The sequence below is a fragment of the Grampus griseus genome, assembly GCF_964374135.1.
Source record: "Grampus griseus genome assembly, chromosome: 14".
NCBI classification, from domain to species: domain Eukaryota; kingdom Metazoa; phylum Chordata; class Mammalia; order Artiodactyla; family Delphinidae; genus Grampus; species Grampus griseus.
Window position 1 is genome coordinate 37,896,198 of NC_139008.1, and position 23,481 is coordinate 37,919,678.

Consider the following 23,481-nt stretch of genomic DNA (forward strand, 5'->3'; position numbering starts at 1 on the left):
AATACTGTTGCACAATTTTCCCCTTGCAATGTACTGTGCTGTATGGATGCTCACCCACCCCACTAAGAGACGATCTGAGGTTTCAGTCTCACATTCAGACTGCCTGGGTTTTGATCCTAGCTAACTGTAAAACTGAGCCTAAAACAATTACCAACCTACTAGGAGTGCTATGAAGATCACAAAAGAGGCTTAGTACAATCTCTAGCAAATAGTAAGCATGCAATATAGACTTGTTTTATATTCTCAAAATAAGCCAGGACAAACATGAAATATATAATTTCTTCTGGTAAGCAAGTTACAGAGAAAGCTGGTGAATGTTTTGGGAAATGTTTCTGACTTCTGCTCTAAGCCGTTCCAAGAAATATGGCCCCTTTTCAATTCCTAAAATAGCGAATACAGTAAGCCAGCCACCACTACCACAGTCAGAGGCCAACTGACTTGTCATCAACTTTATTAGTTTTTACCACTAACATGTATGGGCAGATTTGTTACTTGAAACTGGTTAAAGAAAAAGGAGTTTTAACAAAATGATATGCTGGATAATTCTTGATGCTTACTGAAGAACACTAGTACACTCTTGAGAGCTCAAGCTAACTGAATTAGAACTTGCTTCCTTTACAATTTGTAAAGATAATTCGCTATTCAACTTTTTCTCTTTCTCATTACAAGACCCTAAAATGTAATTTGGGCACACAGGTTTCAAAAGTTCTATCAATACTTTAACTTCGAAGTATCCACCCCTAATGCCTGCTAAAAACTCACCTAGGTCCCTGTAATGTCCCCCTCATTTCTTCCTAAGTTCAAGTTTAGATAGCACTTTGTAGTCACACACAGAACAGGAAGATTTCATTCATGAGCTCCAAGAACGCTAAGGATTAAGAATATAACGAGTTCAGAAGAAACAAACGGGATAATATAGGAGGAGGTGTAGACATCCTTGCAGGGTTCAACTCACAAAGATGTTAGAACAAGTTATGCTCTGTCCAAAGAGCCGTGTATTTCTGGACAAGGCACAGGCCCTGAAGAGGGAACCCTTAGGTGTCTTCCACTTCTTCACCATAATGCAGGGGAGCCCACCTTGCTCCTCTGACTCAGCCACTGCCTGACCTCTGGAGACAAACAGGCTGTGACACTCCAAAACCTCAGTGCTTGCCTGCAGCTGGAGCAGCTGCTACAAATAGGTGATGTACTGGTGCCAGTGCCTAGCCCAGTTCTGGGAACATGCTCTCAGATGAACAAGTGAAGACAGTGTCAGGTCACCCATGCTGGGTTTCCTTCTGAAGTGCTGTCCAGTTAGTTGGCCCTGATGCAGCAGTCTTCTAGAAGGAAGCCTCCTCTAGTGGAGCTCTCCAGGCAGGCAGTCTGAGAAGCTCCATCACCCTGAGTCCACTTAACACACATAAAGATATTAAGTTTGCTTGTAGGACATATGAAAATAGCTAATATATAAGAAAGAAGAAAAATCTATGCTTTCTCTACAGGACCTGAATCTATAGGCAGATTCTAATAGCTCAGCATTTCATCTACTCACTGTCAGGCTTTCGTGGAAGTTTCAAAGTCAACTCAGAGGCAAATTCTTCAGGAAAACAAGTGGTGTTAAGTGAAAAAAGAATTATTACCTTCAATTTACGTAAACTAAAAGAACACTGCCGCATTCCTGTCCATTCTATTCAAAGCCAAGTCTTTGGTTTCAAATGAAAAAACCCTAAATCCATAAACTTTGAGAAGATTAATTTTGGCATCTTCTAGTTTTAAAAAAAAAAAAGGCAAACCCCATCAACCAATGAAAAGCTGTAAGGGAAGGAGCAGAGTTCAGGCACTCTGGAGAATGGACGTGGAGGAAACACGTGAACATGTCCACCCACCCACCCGCATGCACACACACAGTGCACACAACCAATAGGCAAAGACTGAGTACGTGACTGCTAAGTTTAATTCAACGGCTACACCCACTCCTGCCTTGTAAAAATAACAGAATGCTCCTCTCAAAGTTACATCGAGATGTGAGCACAGGTTTGTTGTTTTTGATACAGCTTTACAAAAAGTTGGCACCAAATGCACATAAAGTTTTAAGGCTTAATAAAAATACAGATGAGTAATTTCTCAATGCAGCTTGGAGGTTGAGAAAAGGATTCTAAGAGTTAATGAAGCTTCCAAATACAGGCAGTCCCCAATGTACAGAGCATTTTCCAAATGCAAGTGGCCTCCCCCATCAGGTTCAAACGAGCAAAAACTTTTCTGCTGCTCCTCCCAGTGACCAGACTGCTCGGGGCTCTCTAAATCCATGCCCACGGCCCCAAGGAGGGAAAGGAAGAGGGAAGATGGGAACAAAAATAAGGTGATGTGGTCACTGCTGCCCAGAGGCTCTGCTCTAGTTGTTTTCCTCCTTCCCCCAGGCCTCTAACCCCAGCTCTGCTCCGGAAGTCCCTGCCAGGGGACAGATCTAGAAAGCTCTTCCCCTCATATAAGTGACGGTGAGACTGAAGCCCCGAGGGCCAGCAGCATGTCAGGGTCTTCTTGGCAATCCAATTTGGAATTCATAAATCATTTTCTTGTATATTAAAAAAAAAGTTATAAATAGCAGTTCATTTCTACCTTTGGAACATCTTATTGTAAGTTAAATAAGTTAGTGTGTTTGAGCTTAAAAGCTAACCACCATTTATGACATTTTTTAATGTGGAAAAAAATGAATTCCAGACAACTTTCCTATAAATGACCATCTGAAGGATGGAGGAGATAGGAAGCACTTGAGAGTCACATAGAATCAGTGTTTCTTGGCTCCAAAGTCAGCAGGGGGACAGAAAAGCAAAGTGTCTTTGCTTGGCAAAGCACTGTGTGAACCCCCCCAGCGCCCATGGAGGATGTGGAGCTTGGCAGGGAGCTCCTGCAGGCACTTGAGCGTCCAGGCCACTAGAAGTGTGACTACATTTTAACGATGAAGACATTTTTAGCACCTGCATTAGCTTTGTAGGCACTTGTACCAGTAGCTCCAACCCAGACTGTTGGTCCCACGTGACTGCAGTACAGGAACCGACACCGTAGCCCTTTAGAGGCTCAATGGGAGAAACTTCCACCTGACAGATTACAGCACCACGATTCTTGCCAGCCCATTATCTTTGCTGGCAAATACCATGGAATGGGCCAGTTGAGACTTTACTGCCAAACTATTTAATCTCTTGGCCTAAGGTCTCTAAAACTCGTCTGGAAACTGTGAATATGATCCAGAGGTTCTGCAAAGCTTTATAAAGGGTGGCCTAAGAACACTTTCCTTCCTCTTTGGTGTACCTGAGCAACAGACTTTTTCTAGAAAGGTGTCAGAAACAGACCAGAGTCAACAGTTACTGATGTAAAGCTGGTACTTGAGAACAGGTCTTGAGCTATTATGACAGAACCCAAACCTAAGAACCCACGGTTCTCAAGCATCTCTTCTTCCCACTGTCAGCAGGAATATAAATGAAGACACATGAAGGAGTTAAATAATCCCATTACCTGGATATATCTGGGTAGTTTCAAAGTCCTATAGAAGTTAGTGGCCTTGTAGATAGGAAGTGTTGCTGGTGAAGGGAACTGTCCACATCATTGGTGAGGTGCAAAGGCCTAGACTTAAGGCTGATGAGGAAAAAAGGAACAATTCACAAGCAAAACTGCCTGTAAAGAGCCCAAAACCAGTCTCTCGTGGATGAAAGGGAGAGATTTCTACGTAAGATCTGGCCAAGGATTGAGAGGGCAGAAGCGGGGCACCTTGGGAGATCAGGGTACAAAATCTTTCCATAAAGCATCAGACTGAGAACAACATTTTGGTTTTTTGTTGACAGCTGCTGAGGAAAAGCAATGAAGATGTTTCAAGAAAATCTGTGGAATTGAAGTGAAAAACACTGGGGCCGAAGTCCCAGAAACAGAGACCGTGTCCATGAAGGGTAAACAGCATCAGGATCTGAGGGGTCTATCCAGATACCCACCCTCCCCACCCCACTAGGGTTTCAGCGTGTCTTGCTCTTCTATCCCACAGTAATGGACACGTGGTTTCTGGATTTCTCTCAAAGGCTTTAAACTCTGCTACTGTGTTAGTGACTCCTAGATACCCAATTAGCCAACACACCAAGGACGTGAAGACCCCACACCTCAGGCGCACCTGCCTGGCACCACCTCCCTGCCCACCCACCCGAGAGCTCCTCTCACACCAGGGATCACGTTTCCTCCCTTGGTTTCTGGGAGGCGAGGTCTCCGGCTTCTCGTGATGGCAGTGGAGCCGGAGCAGCAGCTTCAGGTGTCCACCCAAAAGACCCTCTCCCCACCCCGCTCCTTCAGGCTAAAGAAACTATAATTTTGAAATCCTATCTCTCGAGTTTCTTGTCTGGCTATGGGGGACGCAGCAGCATCTTAGTAGAAGGAGATGCTGGACTTGCCTCCAGGCGGGTTCAGGACTTTGTTGTGGGAGCGAGGCCTCGGGCCCAGCCTGGGCTCATGGCTGTCAACGGTGGGCGCAGGCTCCTGGGCGCGGGCTGCTTCTCTCGGGCCACCTGGCTCACCCGGCTCTTGTCTGGGGGAGGCGCTGGCTGTGGCTGCGGGACAAAGTCAGCACAGCGTCCTGTTAGAGGCTGCCTGCCACCCAACGGGCAAGGGCATGCCGTCCAGGGAAATGTGAAAGCAGAGCAGGTTCTGCCTGCCCCAGGGCTGGGCTGAAGCCAGGCTTGTACTGAAACATGCTTGGAAAAATCCTTGAGGGGTTTTTGCTGGACTCCCCTCCCCTCCATCCCACCTCAAGTATGAAAAGGAAACATCCTCAAAGTGAGCTCGTCTTAAGTGAGGGGCCCAGCAAGGCAAGGCAAGGTTACTCTGGACTTTCTGAATGAACAAATTCCCATCTCTTCCTAATCGACAAAGGGAAATGGTGACCCGAAGGCAGAAATCAGTGCCTGCAGTCAGCTCAGAGGACAACGGGGGACTGACTGGGCCTGACACCCAAGCCCACGAGCGGGGTGGCTCACTGCGGAGCGATCCATCAGGGGGGAGCCCCGCCCCTACGACAGCCCCGCACTGCTCCTCCTCACCGTCCCCCCCACCGCCCCCGTCTTCCCCTCCTTCACGCCCTCTCTTCTGCCAGGTCTGAAAGCGCTGCCCTTGGTCACAAGTTCATTGAAGGCTTTGGACCCTTGCCCTTCACTACATGAGATGAGCTTCTAGAAGAGGACGCCTTGGCCTTAGGCCCAGGCTGACCAGCACTGACAGGAGGTGCAGAAAAGTGGGAATGCTGTCACCAGAAGTAACTGAGCCCATTTCCCCTGCCTCCTTCCAACACAAAACCCTCCCGCAATCACAACTCTGCTGTCTTCACCAGCAGGCTGTGGGGGCACCAGGTTTTCCCTCCCCACCCACCAGCGGCCTCTGCAAAGCGTGGGCCCCAGGGAAGGGACAGAAAATAAGCTCACCTCTAAGGTCCAGTGTGTCCTCTCCCTCACACAGGAACACGTGGTCCTGTAACGAGGCAAACCCAGGTCAATCTGCCACTCGGACACCTCCTACCTCGCGCAGGCAGATGATGGGAAAGGCGTGGATGACCTGGGTCTATTTTTACCTTTAAAAAGTTTTTATTTGGACAATTTTAACCATAAACAAAGCAGAGAGAAGAGCCCCGTGAGCCCCCAGGTAACCTGCTCTACAGCAAGTGACATCAGCTTGCTCGTCTCCATTCTGGTCTCAGCCACACATGCCTCCCAACTTCCAGCCCTCCACCCCTTAGTGGGATTATTTGAAAGCAAATCCCATATTTCATTTATCCATAAATATTTCAAGATGTGGCTCTTTAAAATGTCCTAAAAAACTCTCTCGCAACTGCAAATATTAACGACTCCTTAAATGTCTTAACACGTAGTCAAGTTTAAACTCAGCACATGTTCTCACAGTCATCCGTGTTGCACTGTGTCAGAACTTAATTCCTCTTTAGGGCTGAATAATATAACATCACATGTGTACAGCACAGCACATTCTGTTCACCCATTCAACTGCCGATGGACACTTGGGTTGTTTCCACTCTTGTTATTGTGAATAATGCTATTAAAATTAAGTGTACAAGTATCTGTTTGAGTTCTTGTTTGCACAATTGGGGGTATATATCTAAGAGTAAAACTGCTGGATCATATGATAAATTCTATGTTTAACTTCTTCAGAAACGGCCAAACTGTTTTCCAGTGACTGAACCATTATACATTCCCAAGAGCAGTGTATGAGGGTTCCAATTTCTCCACATCCTCACCATTTCTTATTTTCTGTTTTTTCTGATAATAGCCATCCTAGCGGGTGTTAAGTGGTATCTCATTGTGATTTTGATTGGCATTTCCCCACTAAGGATGGTCAGCATCTTTTCATATGTTGATTGACCATTTGTATGTCTTCTTTGGAGAAATGTCTATTCAAATGCTTTGCCTCCTTTTTTCTGGTTCTGAAATTTTTATTTTAAAAAAATTTATTTTATTCAAGTATAGTTGATTTACAATGTCGTGTTAATTTCTGCTGTACAGCACAGTGATTCAGTTATACATATACATTCCTTTTCATATTCTTTTCTATTATGGTTTATCACAGGATACTGAATATAGTTCCCTGTGCTATACAGTAGGAGGATCTTGTTTATCCATTCTATATATAATAGTTTGCATCTGCTAACCCCAAACTCTCATGCCATCCCTCCCCCTTGCCTCTGCCCATTTTTGAATGTGGTTGTCTTTTTGTTGCTGAATTGTAAGGGTTTTTTACATATTCTGGCTAGATAGCAAATCTTTGTCAGATATGTGATGTGCAAATACTTTCTCCCATTCTGTGAGCTGCCTTTTCATTCTCTTGATAGTATCTTTTGATGCACAAAAGTTTTTAATTTTAAGGAAGTTCAACTTATTTATTTAAATTTTGTTGCCTGTTTTTGGTGTCACATTTAAGAAACCACTGCCGAATCCAAGAATAATATCTGTCCCTATATTTTGAGTTCATTTTTGTACATGGTGTAAGGTAAGGGTCCACCTTCATTCTTCTCATGTGCACATTCAATTTCCCAGCACCATTTGTTGGAGAGACCGCTCTCCCCTCACGAATGATCTTGGCACTCTTGTGGAAATATCAATGAACCACAGATGTGAGTTATTTCTCAGCTCTCAATTCTATTCTGTTGGTCTACATGCCAGCACCATGCTGTTTTGATTCATGTAGTTTTGTAGTAAGCTTTGAAATTGGGAAGTGTGACCCTCCAATCTTGTACTTCATTTTCAAGATTGTTTGGCCATTCAGGGTCCCTTGAGATTCCATATGAATTTTAGGATAGGTCTTTCCATTTTTTTAAAAAAACAAACAAACAAAACACCACAAACAAAAACAAACCAAAAAACCAAACCACACCACTGTTGGAACTTTGATAGGGATTGCAATCCTCAGTCTTTTTAAAAATTACTAAGATCTCCCCCTATTGACTCCATGTAGTTTCCTATATCTTGTATTACTCTGACTAAATCCCTGTGGTGTTGATTGATATGAGGATTGGTCTGACTGAGGCTTGGTTGTTTTGATAAGAATTCAAAGATGGTCCATGGGGCTTCCCTGGTGGCACAGTGGTTGAGAGTCCGCCTGCCAATGCAGGGGACACGGGTTCGTGCTCCGGTCCGGGAAGATCCCACATGCTGTGGAGTGGCTGGGCCCGTGAGCCATGGCTGCTGAGCCTGTGCGTCCGCAGCCTGTGCTCCGCAACGGGAGAGGCCACAACAGTGAGAGACCCGCGTACCGCAAAAAAAAAAAAAAAAAAAAAAAAATTATCAGGAACCCATAAATTCTAAGTATTTGGTGAATTTTAATCCGATGCAGTTACTGTACTTATTGATTGATGACCACTAAAAATAGTGGAATGTTTATGAGGTGAACTCCCCTGTTTTACATTCAGTATTATAAATATCCTCAGCATCCATCCATGATGTGCAGAGAAGGGCAGTGGCCTACCTGCAGTGGGCTGCCCCCACCACCAGCGACCCCCAAGGCTCGAGTCATCACGAGGCTGGAATACATTCCTCTGATGACTCAGGAGAGCTCTGAAACTTGGTGACTAATGACTACAGCCAGGAAAAGCACTGTCACCCATCTTGTCTCTTCCTAATAACATGTCACACCTTCCTCAGAGCCTTTTTAAGAGTACCTGGCTCAAGTTTTGCTTTTCTTACTCTCATGTCTGCTATCTGTATGCAGTCCATACCTTGGGTTTGTTTGGGTGTGCCATGGGTGAAGTAGCAGCGACCGGGGAGCCAAAAATGTCACTGGTCTTCCCACCAGGGGGGTTCAGACGCTGTCGAGTCTGCACAGGCATGGATTCGTCAAATATACCACTTCCTTTCCCCCCTGAAGAAAAAATCAGGATGGTTAGCAACCCGGAACATCCACCCCACCCACCCTCCACACTCGTGACTTCAGAGACCTCCTCTCACCGCAGTGCCAGTCCTGAATTCAGGCCAAGAAGGGTGGGGTGATCAGGTTGACGAGCATCCCTAAAGACCCATGTCAAACCCAGCCCCTTTCTGGGGGCCAGCTGGGGCCTTCCTCACGATTACTGAGCTGTCCCGGGCTTGCCGCTAGGAGTGAAACGGTAAGATGGCATAAAACAGCATTTTCCCCTCTAGAATTTCCTTAACCCTGAACTTTTCATGTTTTCCTGCTGAAGAATCTTCTACATTAAAGCCATGAAAAGTTCTTTCATAGATTAAAAGCAAACACCTGGGGCTTCCCTGGTGGCGCAGTGGTTGAGAGTCCGCCTGCCGCTGCAGGGGGCATGGGTTCGTGCCCCGGTCCGGGAAGATCCCACATGCCGCAGAGCGGGCTAGGTCCGTGAGCCATGGCCGCTGGGCCTGCGCGTCCGGAGCCTGTGCTCCGCAGCGGGAGAGGCCACAGCAGTGAGAGGTCCACGTACCACAAAAAAAAAAAAAAAAAGCAAACATCCGCTAAATTTTGAGATCAGACAGACAGAACTGAATTAATAACATGCCCTATTCAAGGCAAACCTGTAATCTGGAAAACAACATTTACTGAGAATGACTACTCTCCTCACCTCAATCTGTCTGGAGCTTCCAGTGACAACTAGATGTGTCACTGAATTACAGACATTTAACATCTTTGCTGCCAAACAGAAATGATTTGATGAGCTACAATGAAAATATGCATCTCAGATGTAAGTTCTTTTTTTTTTTTGCGGTACGCGGGCCTCTCACTGTTGTGGTCTCTCCCGTTGCGGAGCACAGGCTGCGGACGCACAGGCTCAGCAGCCATGGCTCACGGGCCTAGCCGCTCCGCGGCATGTGGGATCTTTCCGGACCAGGGCACGAACCCGTGTCCCCTGCATCGGCAGGTGGACTCTCAACCACTGCATCACCAGGGAAGCCCTCAGATGTAAGTTCTTATAAGCTGATGGCTAAGGCATGGACATGAGAAGTAAATGCTGACGTTAAACAGGAAGATGCTAGCACATGCCACCAGCCCATCCCCCTCTGCACTCAGCAACCAGCGCCCCCCTTCCACCAAGCGCCCACTAAGATTTATAATCTTACAGAAGAAAGGTGCATCCACAAATGGCTATGAGACCAGACACAAGTTGCTCGGCCCCTCTGCGCCCCACATTCCTCACCCTTTGAACGGCGGTGGTACAAGGCCCTTCCTCACGGCGCTGTGAGGGGATTCAGTGACTCACTGTCGCTTGTGTGTCAAATGCTTACGACAACACTGGGGACGTAAATGCTCAGTGAGCATTTGCTAAAGAAGCTTCCCTTGGACACTGTTCAGTGAAAAAGGCACAAAATGATCTAGACAGCACACAGCATCTTACTGTAAAAGGAAGGGTATTCTTATCCACCTGTATGTGAATAAAGGGCATTGGTTACTCCACTTTCCTCCCTGCAAAGTGCTCCCCTCTGGGGGCCATGTGTCTGCTCAGGAAATGGGGTGGCTGTGGTACAGGGGCTTAGGACTGCTAAACATATTCATTTTTATAGTTGTGATCTTTGTTGACTGTCTCCAGGAAATTCAATTTTAAACAGTCACTTCTTGGCTGTAATAACCCATACTGTTAGAACAGGGGACAGTGCACCGTGAGAGGAGCACGGAGCTCCAAGGAGGATGAGGCTCCATGGGGCGCTTGTCCCCTCGCAAGCCCTCAGACTTGACCAGCCTTTCGGGACGCCGGTTGGTTGTCTGGGGGACACAAAGCACAGCTCCACAAGGACGGGAACCTGGCCCTGGAAGCTTTTCTGGGCCAGGAGAAGCTTAGAGAATGGGTGGGACTGACTGCAAGAAGATGCACACATTCGTGTCGTTTGAGGCCGATCACAAGCCTTCCAGCCCCAGCCACAGCCTCCCAGGGACCCGCAGCCCTCGGGCTGGGGCAGGCGGCACAGCATGGGGTCAGGACCCAGTGCCAGGCGGGATCCTGCTCAGCCGCTAACCAACTGTGTGACAGCACCTGGCTGGGGTCATTGGTGAGATAAGTGAGTCGACACGTGGAGTGGGCAGAGCAGAGCGTGGAGAGGAAGCTCCCAGTCATGCTGCTGGGCTGCTGTTACAAACAGGGTGTCATCAGCAGAAGAAATGTTTGGACTACAAAGTGGAGAAAAGCTGCTGCCCGAGGTCACCCCTCGCTGCTTGTTACCACGCTGTTGCTGGTCATGCTTAAGTAAATTCTTTCTAAGATCGCATTCAGCTTATTTTAAAATGCAAGATAAAAATAAAAGTAACTCAATTTCAAGTTTTTGGTTAAAGGCACTGCTCATTTAAAAACATTTTAAAAACTATGAAACATGACACAGATAAGTACCTAAGATATAAATAAAGCAAACACCCAAGTAACGATCACAGACAATCACGCGTCTTACAGAATGTTATCAACTCCCAAAAACCTGTGTGGTTCTGTGTCCGAATTTTCTGGAAACTACAAACTTCTTCTAGTTTTACCATGTATATGTCCAACCCTAAACAACACAGTTCTGTTTTTGAATTTTATGAAAAGTAAAATAACAGACACACTGCACATCTATTATACAACATTTTACCTGAAAGATGAATTCGGCTATGAAGGTGGAAAAGATGCTCAATTCACTCATAATTGAAGAAAAATAAATTCAAGATATGCTTTTTAAAGAACCAAATCACAAGGCACAGCGCCTTGCGTGGGGAGCAAGCGCTACAGACATCCTGGAGCACACGTCTGAAGACCAGTGGAAGCACCAGCATTTTATTTATTTATATTATGATTATTTATTTTTGGCTGTGTTGGGTCTTCGTTGCTGCACGCGGGCTTTCTCTCGCTGCGGTGAGCGGGGGCTACTCTTCGTTGCGGTGCGTGGGCTTCTCATTGCGGTGGCTTCTCTTGTTGTAGAGTACGGGCTCTAGGTGCGCAGGCTTTAGTAGTTGTGGCACGAGGGCTCAGTAGTTGTGGCTCGCGGGCTCTAGAGCGCAGGCTCAGTAGTTGTGACACATGGGCTTAGTTGCTCTGCGGCATGTGGGATCTTCCAGGGCCAGGGATCAAATCTGTGTCCCCTCCACCGGCAGGCAGATTCTTAACCACTGCGCCACCAGGGAAGCCCTAGAACCATCATTTTAAACTGACCCAGCAATTCCATTTCAGGAAATTTACCCCAATTGATATATTCAGGAGGTAAGTTGGGAGCACGGGCTTTGGAGTCAGGAAAACCTGCATCCAAAGGCTAGTTCTGCCACCCCAGCGAGCTGTGGACTCAGGCAGGCCAGTGAACCCCGAGCCTCAGCTTCCTCCTCTGTAAAGGGGGTAACGCCACCTATCCCCCAAGCTGTGGAGAAGACCGGCACCCAGCACAGCCCCTGAAAAACACCAAATGACCCACCCGTATCAATCACCACTGTCAGGAGGAGGTCTAAACCAGAAGCATAGATGAAACACGGCACCCGACCAGCCTGGGTTAACTTCCAGTGACGGCCAGTGGCAAGTCCCTTGCTCCGAACGTGATCCATTAGGCCCTCCCCGGAGTCTGCGGGGTCGAGTCTGCGGGGCTGGACACACCAGCAGGTTCCCTTCTGGGCTGCCCTTGAAATTCATCACAGGTGATTTTCTTCCTTCTTTCCTTGCTTCCCTCCTTCCTCTCTCTTTTTTTTTAAAATGTAATTTCATTCATCAGTTAGAAAGAGTTCTTGGGTGACAGGAGGAGGCAGAGGGGGGACTCCGGCGTTTGTTAAATGCTCAACTATCACCACAGAGCACTTGGCAGGACAGAAAACAAACCCCAAACAACAGGACCATGAGAAGCAGACATTTTGGCACAGGGCGTCCTGTCGCTGTCATGATACCTTGCGACTGTGCACAACGTAGGGGTTTTCTAACTCTCCAGTCAGGAGGGGCCCAGGCTGCCCACAGGGCACGAGATGGGCGGGGGAGCATGAGATTCTGAGGGCCTGGCAAAGCAGTGCCGCCCCACGCTGCCACACTGTCTAGAGAACCCGAAGCCCCAGAGACAGCTGCAGCCGCGCATGGTGCCGAGCCAGAGCCACGGCTGCTGGTGCACCCACCTCCAGTGCCTCCAGTCTGAGTCTATCTGCCGCATCACATCGTTGGTACAAAGGATGAGCAGGGCTGAGCACTCCTGGCCCTGCACCCCCACAAACTGGGTAGGGGAGAATGTTACTCAGCAAGAACCACCTGCTTCTCTGCTATAACTAAATCCAAAGGTACCACTAACCTCCACCCCTCTTACCCCCCACCCCAAACCACTGAAAACAACCAAACAACCAAAAAACTAGCTTTTGAATCTACTGCTTTGTGTGTCCTCTAGGTCTGTCAAGCAATATTTGTACCCAGAATTGGGGTGGGGTAGGGAGCAGTTCCAGCTCTGGTTCTGCTTGATTTCGTTACTTGTCTGAAATTCTGACTCCTGTGTTGGGTCTCTCAGATCTTTAAGGATGGAACAAACCTTGTCTTCCCCTCGTAGATACAGACAGGGGAAAGCTCCTCAGGTAACTATCACTGTGCAGTCGCTCAGCTGGACCGTCCATCAGCCAAGAGAAACACTCTTCTGAGATTCCCTCCCACTGGAGCCACTAGAAGGTGGGTAAGTAGTGAGGAGCCACACAGATGTGTGCCAGGCTCAGCCACCCTTTTTAGTTTCAATCCCACTAACAATCTGATTAAAACTACTCTAAATGCACAATTTGCATGCAATTTCAAGAATCTCAAGGAGTCCATGGGACAATTTGGGGAGCCTCCGTGGTGGGAACCAGAACCCCACCATCTGCCTTTGTACCCTCAGTGCCCGTACACAGCCAGTATCTGGTGACAGATGAGGGGGAGTTCCAAAATGACCGAGCCACCTTCAGGACACAAAGCACAAGTCAGGATAAAACTTTCCTTCCACTCTAGGACTCTGATGGCAGGGGATAACCTGCACCAGAAAATATCTGAAAGGATCAATATAAAGAAAGGGAAATTTTTATCAAAAGAGCAGCACAAAAGAGAACAGGTAGAGGCCAAAGGGTTAAGGAGTCAAAAGCCCATACCAGGGGGATTGGTCCTTTTGGGTATGTTCTGAGGTTCTTCAGTTGATCCAAAAATATTAGATGCCATCCTGTCGGGCCTGCGTGGAGATGCGGCTTCTTCTGGACGATCACTCAGCTCTCCTCCCGGGGGCTTCATGGCCCTGCAAGCAGACAGGGTGTGAGGGACCGACAGATGGCCCGGGCGCCACCATCCAGGGGCTGTGGCACAGCCAGACAGGGCAGACATCTGTGGGAAAACCACACACCGTGGCACGACAAGCTCATGGCCGTTGGCCAGCCGGCAAACCTCCCTCCTTGCCCTTGAGTTCCCTTAAAGGTTTTCTCTGCACATCTTGATTATGCCAAGACCTCCAGAGATGTGCATACTCTGAAGTTACTCCTGTGACCTCTCATTAGTAAAATTAAAGTTTCCATAAAACAGGCAAACTGAGCCAGTTCAGCAGAATTTAATAGTCACTTTAATTAGCAGACAATAGTGCTGGGTGTTGTAGCTCACACTCCCTCAGCGTTTATACACGCTAGCTCCTGTTCCAAAGAACTGACACGGCCACCCTCTAAGGCAGGCATGATTTTCACAGAGATGAGTGTGAGCTAAAGAGAGGGCCACACAGGAAGTAGCAGAGCCAGGACTCAGACCCAGGCAGTCTGGCTGCAGAGCTCAGACTACACCCTAATAATCCTCAACATCCTCTAGAAAGAAACGACGGGGCAGTGCACCACTTACCCAGAGTAAGCTTGACCCAGAGAGCTGCGTCCTCAAAAGGGCAGCCACTGGCCACTGTGGCCAGTGGGCACTTGGACATGGGGGTCTGAGCTCTGATGTGCTGTAGGTATAGATTACACACCAGACTTTGAAGACTCAGCACAAAGAAGAAAAGGCAAAAATATCTCTTTAATTGTATCTTTTACATTGATCACATGTTGAAATAATGTTTTGTACATATTAAGTTGAATAATATCTATTAAACTTAATTTTTCCTGAATCTTTTTACTTTTTAAAGTGTGGCTACTAGAAAATTTAAAATTCCTTATGTGGCTCACATTTCTAATGGAAAGTGTCAGCTCAGACCATGGGGAGCACCACCCCCACTAACCCACGAAGAGTCCTGGGAATCTACACCAGGCTGATGATTTCCAGTCCCAAGGTCTGGTACCACCAATGACAAGTTAAACATCAGACAGATCAGAACACACAGCTGGACCACTGTTCACTTTAGATCAACACATGTGCAGAGTGTCACCCCAGCACACACTGGCATCCTTCAAGTGTGGATTTTAATTAAACACCCACAGAGATCAGTGCTATTCCCACACTCAGTCACCACCAGCCGAATCTACTGTGGTCTCGATCTTTGGGAATCTGCCATGCACTTGGAGGCTGGGTATTTCAGAAGTGGATGAGCAGGACCTTGAGTCACTTTTTATTGCAATAACTGAAGAATTAAGAAAATTCCATAAAGCTCTTCCCTGACACCCCAAGAGCATCGGTCTCCTTCAGCAGGGCAGCATAACACTGAATTCATATGCATCTTTACAGGAAACCTATGGCCACACTGCAGGATCTTAGCTCTCCCACCAGGGATGGAACCTGTGCTGCCTGCAGTGAAAGCGTGGAGGCCTAACCACTGGACCGCCAGGAAAGTCCCAGGACACCTAGATTTTCAAACGTATTTTAAAGCAGAGTTTTAAACTGCTGAGTGGCCCCTGCTCTTTCACCAGTCCTAAGCAAGAGGACTGCCTGTGACCCCAGACATTTAGGAAGTGAAACTTCGGAGCTCGCCACACAAAAGCGATGCAGACACTAGAAGAATAGGATGTTTAACATGCTGTTTCCTCAACAGAGCTAGAAAGGGAGCTGATCATTCGTTGTAATTTAAAGGGAACAGAGTTTTCTGCTCTCTGGCTGTAAAGCAGGACAGCAGAAAGTGCTCGTCTGCTCCGAGGGCCACCAGTGTGCCTGCTCACTGGGACGGAGACCGCAGGCAGGCTGCTCTCGCCACCACCCAAGCCGCCACCCAAGCCGAGTGCACAGTGGGCCAGCCTTCCACATGGGTTCAGTCACATCAGCTTGAAGGAAGGGGCCAGGGATGCCTGTCCAGCAGTTAGCATTTCCTTAAGGATTTGATAAAGAAAAAAATTACTCGGTTTAAGGGAAAAAACCTTTTTTAAAAAAATGACCAATAACCAGACTTAAATTAGAAAGGCAGTAGTAAGACCTCACGTCAGGCCCTCTGGTGGGGGACACCCGAGGCCATCCGACTCCCACACCCATTATAAATCTCACAGCCCCAACACAATGACATTCCTGATTTTTCTTGGCATATTTTCAAGCAGGTCCAACAGGCTTGGGTCTCTGAGATCTGCCATCCTCAGAACTGAACTGAACTTAACATCAAGTCTCATACTGGCATGAATTAAAATTCCTATTTTACTGACTTACTTGCAACACAGCTTTTCTTTCAAACCCTCAAATTGTCAGACCAGATGTGGGGTAGGCTCCCCAGCACTCTCTCCTCTCACATTCCACATCCCTGGATACACGCCTCTCCCTGGCCTCCACCCTGGCCTCCACCGCTTGCTTCACTCTAACTTGCACGTTCCCTAAGCACCTACCACGGGTGGGCCTGCACCAGACCCTGTGGATGGAAAGACAAGCAAGAGCAAGTCCTGGGCCTGGAGAAGCTCCCCGCTTTCTGGGAAGGCTAGAGCTGTGCAGAGGCAGTTTCCATGTTCTGCATGAGTAATGCCACAGAGGCACTGAGTGTCACTGGAACTCCAAAGACACCTTTGGAGTAGGTAAGGCTCAAATTGTGTCTGCAGTCTCCATGAGGAAAGAGAACCACTGCAGCACAGGAGGTAAGCAATATTTATTTGAAACTGCCAAATGTTAATTTGGGGTGGTGGAAATATGTTATTATATTGTGTACTTTTCTGAATTTTATTTTACTTTACTTTGAAAAGAAGGGAAGGAAAGTGGTGCCCAAGAATGTTGTAGCAGAGAGATTATCGTACACAATGGCCAAGTTTCCTGGGAAGAGGTGGCAAGCGTCTCCACCACAAAAGCTATGGGGTGGCACTAGGGTCGCACAGCCTTGCAGCAGTCAAGCAAATCACACAAGCGTCAAGCAAATCACACAAGCTGGGTCTCGAATAAACCGGACTGAGAGTTAAATAGACATTTCCATAAAAACAGAAGCTCCAACAATGGCTCAAGGCGGCCCTCACAGGCTCACTATCAAGTGCAGGTATCACTTCAACCCTAATTACAGGAGGGGGATGGGAATACCAGTAGCTCAGACGTCTTGGGGATGACCTCACTACATGGGGATGCCTCCCAGTTATGGCTTCCTTTTTCAGTACCCCTTGGATACATTTCAATGAAGACATTCCAAGTACAAAACAGAAACTAAGGGGCACGTGATAAGAAAATACACACAGCTCAAGTGGACCACAGAAACAGCAGAGGCCACATCGACGCTCACCTGGAGGGATCCATGCTCGTGACCCCCCTTCCAACAGCTTATTCCTGTATCCCAGAAAAGCTATGGGGGACCTGCCAGGTTTGGAGTGAAGCTGCAAAATAGACCTAGATTAAATTCTTTACAAATATACATCCTGCAGCTTAAAAGACCTCAGATTAATGATGGCTAAAGCATAATGCTTTTATAGTTCAAAATCCCTTTAACACCAGATAATCCTTCAGCAAGAAAACAAAAGTAGGGTTTTAAGAGAGGAAAACCTGGCCCAGTAATCTTACAGCCACCACTTGATTCCCTTCACAGCTAAGTAAAAAGGCCTGTCGAGCTAGTCAATTCCTCTAAGACAAAGCTGCTAAACTGATCCCAAGCAGGAGCTTCCAATTGATCATCCAATTAAGATGGGTTTTCCTTCTCCAACATCCTAAAAGGAAGAATTTTCTCCTTATCCTCTCCAAAAACTAATGCCCCAAAGAAATGTGGGTATCAGTTTAGAACACCAGCTCTGCACTGTCGCCTACAGCTTGGAAGTCAGCCTCACATCAGCGTTCCTCACAGTGCTTATTCGCTAACTGGACCAATGTTTGCTAGGCATCCAGTGCCAGGCTGTGTAAACAAAGAAAGAGTGTACTTAGTGGACACAACGGAGAAAGTGCTGGGAAGCAGCCCTTGCCCAGCTGGTGTGGGTGGTGCAGAACAGCAGCTTTCAGGCACCAGAAACCTGACTCATTCTGAGCACTCCAGGATATACTTCTGGCCCCATATCAGCACAGATCTAGACGAGAGTGATTAATAGTCACTGTTACGTGGGATAAGGACTCATTATTTGGGTAGGAGTATTACTGAATACTGACCTAACTCCCTCAAATTTACAGGGATTTTATCACTCGAAACAATTCTTTAATTTTATATACTGTTTACCTCAACAGACGTCACACTCTTCTGCTTTTATTGTGGGGCTGGGTCACAGAAAAGGCTCACAATAAAGAAAACTCTTAGGCAGCTGAAGAACCAGCTGGACAACGCAAGCTGGCTCCTCCAGCGGCAGGACACTGCTAGCTCTGGCGACTCTATGTGACTCCCAATACCCATTGCTCTACAAGCTAAAAAGAAAGCAAGCGCGCTGCTATGTGTTCCTGAGTGTTTAAATCCAGTCGAAACTCCTTCTATCACTTGCTGTCCCGCCTGTTTCCTTGTCAGTAAAGTGGGGGAGGGCGCCGCCTGGCTCCCGGGCTGCGGCAGTGCTGAGGGCTCCCGGGATGAGACTTTGCCCCGAGGCCCATCCACTCGCGCACACGCCGCAGGGCCCCAGAATCCCAGCAGCGCCGCCACGCCCGCCCCCCCGCAGCAGACGGCTCGGCCAGCATCTCCGGCGCGCTCGTCAATGAAGGAGCACGTGCTGGGACCGGACGCGCGGGGAGACGCGCTCAGGCCTCCGGGTCCCGCGGGCGCGCCCACCTCCCCGACCCGGCCCCGGAGGCCCCGGCTCTGTGAGCTCACCGCGGCCGCCCCGCCGCCCCCGCGCATCCTACGTGACCGTGGCTGCGCCCGCGCCGCACCTGGAGCCGGCCCGGCCTCCCTTACTCTCCGGCGCCCGGAACATGTCGGCCGCCACTCGGAGCCTCCCGGCCGCCTCGCCGTCCTTCCCGCTCGGCCCCGCGCGACCCGAGGCCCGCCTTCTCGCTCTTATTGGGCGCCGCCGACACCAGTCAAGCTGCCTCAGCCTATCGTGGTGTCGGACTCCGCCCCACGAGACGGAAGCTTGGTGAGGCCTGCGCCGCGCTCGCGGCCGATTGGTGAGAACAGGTACCGCTCACGGCGCCGGGCGCCGCCATTGGGCAGTAACCCGGCGGGGGACTGTCCCTCCCCACTCCCCCGAGGTGGGCGGGGTCGGGCACTATCCGGGCACCTGGCCGAAACTCCCCGCAGCCCCGCGGGGGCCTCCCGCCCGCCTCCCGGGTCTGCCGTGCCGGCACCAAGCAGCACCGAGCTGGGTCCAGCCTGTCCGGAGACGCTTGGTTTTCGCCAGCCAGTCAATGGCACGTCGATACGTGGCCAAAGGAAACGGAATCGCAGTTCCTCTGTCCTGCACGTCGTGGGGGCAAGAACACTAACTCAGAAATGGGAAGCAAGGGATAAACTATGCCAGCTGTCTGATTTCTAGCTCAAAAAAACAAAACACATTCAGCATTGTATTGTTGCTCAGTTACACTGTGGACAGCCCATCGATTCCTCTGAGATCTCACCAGATGAGAGCCACTTGGGCTGTTTGCAAAGTGCACACTTAAAAAGAAAAAAGCAGAAACAGTAATTATTAGATCAAGTATTAGTATGTATTTATGCACAATAATAAAAACAGATTTACAAGTTGAACTGGAAATTTAAACATAAGAAGTTTAACAGCTTTTGTTTATTATATTAAATAACCAAACACCTTTTATTCCCCAAATTGATAAAGAATAAATAATATAATTTACAATATGGTACAAAAAATAATCAGGAAGGACAGGCATTCTGCTTTATACATACACTGTATATGTATATTTATAATCTATAAAACAAATTCACATCTCAAGCCGAAAACCTTAGATGATATGGCTTAACGATTATTATAAAAAACAGCAATAAGTTCTGCTGCCCAGAAGCTCTAGAGCCGGTTATCCTGTTACAGAACAAAGGGCATGGGCTACTGTAGTGCTTCCAAGACTTACCTCACCTAACATGACTTACAAGTTACTGTAGGATTAGGAGAGTTTTGACAAGTCAGGAAAGGTTTGCTGTGGGTTTCTTTCTTTTTTTCCTTAAGACAAAGTGCCATATTACCTCCTAAATGCATCTGATAGATCTCAATGTTAAAAGAAAAAGAAAAAGCAACTGCTGTTTTCCTCCTCCACTTGTTTCAAGTGTCTTTTATTCTATGACTGTTCTTTGTACATGTTTGGATTCAATGGTGTGATCTAGTTAAAGATGCTATTAAACTGAAAAGACACCACCAGTAATGAGGCTATGGTACAGAATGCTAGAGAATGGGACTGAGGTGGGAAAGCAAGTGGATGAACCGATGAAATGGTTCCAAATACCCCCACTCCCTGAGCAAGTACCCTACGCCCAGAAGACACAGAGGGATGAGAAAAATGCCATCACGAACCTTATGTGGAATCACGAACTTCAACTTGCCTCTGCACCTTCTGAAGAATGGAATGCTCATCACTGGATATTCACAATGAAGAATCAAGGCAAAAACAACTCCCTTGAGACCGAAGATATTCAGTCTCAATCTTTAGAAGAGATGAATCAGCAAAAAGATCCCTAACAACGTTAGAGTGACTAGGGGAAGATTTTTCTGAGAAACTGACCTGGTCTTAATCACAACATGCTCAAATGCACAAAGGAAGCCACAGGTGTATACTGACACTATCACAACTTCCGCTGGAAGGGCAGAGGGAGACGCAGAAGTGGGAGGTGTCTCTGCTTGGGTCTTTTGAAAAATTCCAGCCTTTAACATAACAGTTGCTTATTTTCATACATATATAATCATTTAGGTTGGGAGAAAAGGCATCCATCATTTTAATGCTACAGATGACACCATTTTTCCTTAATATGGCAGGCAAATGCTTATACCTGTCTGGTTGCTAGAGAAGCAGGGTTCTCTGAAATCATGTCAGCTTTATTAAAGGTTTGAGAAGAGTCAGTCCACTCTCCTCCGCAACTCATCTCCCCACTGGATGACACTGGGCAGTCAGCTACTCCCAAATGGAGTCTGTGTGGGAGACCCAAGAGGGACATGCTGCTGAATAAACGGCCGACAAAGTCTTATCCAGATCTCCAGAGTTTTCCTCCTGCTGGACGTCCACCAGGTGACAGGTGCCAACCTACCGACCAGACTACTGTGGGGTGTCCCCTGATGGATAAGCAGCTCGGGATCGCTACTGTCCCTGGCACAGTGCCCACTGCCACTGGGCACTGCCCCCCGCCTTGATGCAGTAATGCTACTTGGCATCTCCGGTCCCAGACAGTGGGAATACAAGAAAGCTGGCAGTGGCCTAACCTTGGCCTGATCCACTGTGGATCTAACCGGGTCGGATGCCCAGAGACAGACCTACTGATCTTGTTTGGCTCAATAAGGTGCTAATTTCAGGAAGCTGATACATTGATCACAAAACACAAGCTAGTTTAAAGAGACTCTGGACTCAAATACTGCTGTCTATCTCTCTTAAAGTGGTACCACATCCCTTTCTTTCAGACCTCCAGAGCTTTGGGACTGTTTTTTCAAGAGCCCAGGAGGGCTGCCCACACAGGCTTTTCTTAGTGATGTTTGTGCCTAAATCCAGATCTGAAAGAGGGAGGCCACATGACAGGCAAGAGCTCTGAGGAAAGCTGGAGAGGAAGGAAGGAAGCTATCGCCTGGAAGCCACTGTCCCGCTTCCTCTGCAGCTTGGAGGGGACAACCCGGCCTGCAGCCTGGAGCAGCTGACCACGCTGGGGAGGCGGCAGGATCAAGAGCGGCCCTTCTGCTTGTACTCGCGAAGGACCTTCCCCTCTCCTTGCACACTGGCTCATCTCTTCGCGGGGGGCGGGGGAGGTGGGCGGGCAGGGGGAGGAACCACAGGAGAGGGCCCAGCTGGCCTCGAAGGCTGCCGGTCCACAGTGAGCTGGGAGAGAGGCAAGGTGATGAACACTAACAGTAGTGGGCTGGGGCGGATTCAAGAAGCCACACTGACTGCAGCTGCCGGGCAGGGGTAAGCAGCAGGTGGGGTGGTGCCCCAACACCACAGCACTGGTGCCCAGCCACATAGGTGTGCCTGGATGGTGGTTTGTGTGTTTGGCCCCGCAAGGCTGAGAAGGCAGAGGAGCTGTGTTAACTCCATTCTGGGGAAAGACTGGATGTTGCACTACCCGAGATGGTGACGGCTGGTCATCCGAGGAGGCTCAAGGAGCACACCAGAGGGATGTGGTTTCAGTGCACCCTGACTGCGCGTGATGTCTGACCCTTGCCTGGATTCCCTGAACAGGAGGAAGAGAAACAGGAGACCATGAGGCAGAAATACAAGCAAGGGATTAGACATATGCATTGGGGCATACTCTGCACTGATGCCAAGGAAAGGAAGAGAGAACTTTCCCTGCAAATGGCATCTGTCCAAAATGCTAGGCAGAAACATGTCAGAAGTTCAAGATCATCAGGAAAGTCCTATCTGTAGTCAAATGAGCGCTTGGGGATCACCTTAATAGAGAGAAATAACATCTCAGGTCACCGAGAAGAAGTGTGCAGATAGACGCGGGGAAGAAACCAACCAAACAGGAACCCTGTTCTTCCTCTCCAATGTCTCCTAATTCTCAATATACGAGAAAAGCATTTTCTGACCTGCTTAGCGGGATTTTTTAAAAAGTCCACACAACCCGCATAAGACATGATTCTTTTCCCCCTTCCTGTTGAGTCAGTCAGAACAAAAGCTCCAGATGAGGAAGCACTAGGCCATGGTCAGGATTTCTGGGGAGGTGGCACCAGTTGCACTGACCTGGGACCCTCCCACTGCCCCATGATTGGAGTGTCCTCCCAATGCTGGACGTCAGTCCAGCTGAGACTGTGCCCGCTGTCTCAGGTCATGCCCAGCTGTCCTCCTCGTCCTCGCATTGCAGAGGGAAAAACTGAAGCAGGGAGTGGGTTTGGCGCAAAGAAGGCAGCAATGCCCTGGAGCCTCCCTGCAGAGAGCAGGAGGTCACAGCTCCCAGGCCATAACGACGACAGCCAGGCCCACCACTCTTTTCTCTCAGAAAGAAAACACCCTGAAACGTCTGACACAATGACCGAGGCAGAAGCGTGGGTACCATGCAGACCCTAACACATGCTCCTGGCAGGGGGTGGGTCCGACGCCAGGGCCACATCTGACACTGGCCTTGCTGAGGACGCTCCCTCATCGCCTGGCCACCACTGCCTCGGCCTGCTGGGACATGGCTGTGTGCACGTTGCACGTTCTGGGTGCAGAGGTGCCTCTGTTCAGACTGTCTCCTGGGAGTCCAGGCTTCATTTATGTTTTCTCTCTTCTAAAGAGGGCTACCCCTATGATGCTCGAGGACCACCAACCCCGTAAGCTGTCCTCTGCAGCCTCCGGGCTGCCCCAGCCATGAGGCACAGTCACTGGGACAGGTCACCGACCGGGGGGCCACCTCCACCGCCATCAAACAGAACCTCTCGGCGGCCAGGCTCAGCGATGGACAGCTCTTGGGCCAGATCGTTGAACCGGGATATGTAATCGATGCTGTTTTCGTTCATCATGCACACCAGCTGGGAATCCACAACCTGTGGGAGAGGACACGGGGAGACGAGTGAGCATGCAGCTGGCCACCACGGCCAGACTTAAGCGCAACTCCCTCTACAATGAGGGTGAGAGTCCCTCCGGCGGCCACGTAACAGCGGCCCCCGCACTACAGGGACAACCTCAGAATCACCTCCATCACTGCGAACACTCGC

General features: G+C 48.6%; 2 protein-coding genes across 2 annotated transcripts in view; both read right to left on the minus strand.

The window, feature by feature from the left end:
* Nucleotides 1-422: 422 nt before the first annotated feature.
* Nucleotides 423-18,667, minus strand: JPT2 (Jupiter microtubule associated homolog 2). The gene is made up of 5 exons (XM_082669677.1): nucleotides 18,572-18,667; nucleotides 13,537-13,676; nucleotides 8,228-8,370; nucleotides 5,430-5,475; nucleotides 423-4,562 (listed from the first exon to the last, which is right to left on the minus strand). The coding sequence occupies exons 1-5, from the start codon at nucleotides 18,613-18,615 to the stop codon at nucleotides 4,381-4,383; spliced, it is 555 nt and encodes a 184-aa protein (XP_082525803.1). The 5' UTR covers nucleotides 18,616-18,667; the 3' UTR covers nucleotides 423-4,380.
* Nucleotides 18,668-21,713: 3,046 nt separating this feature from the next.
* CRAMP1 (cramped chromatin regulator homolog 1) overlaps nucleotides 21,714-23,481 on the minus strand; it is a 63,281-nt gene continuing 61,513 nt past the window's right edge. Inside the window, exon 20 of the mRNA XM_082671631.1 lies at nucleotides 21,714-23,310. Within this exon, the coding sequence (XP_082527757.1) occupies nucleotides 23,146-23,310 (165 nt within the window). The 3' untranslated portion in view covers nucleotides 21,714-23,145. The remainder of the gene's footprint in view (nucleotides 23,311-23,481) is intronic.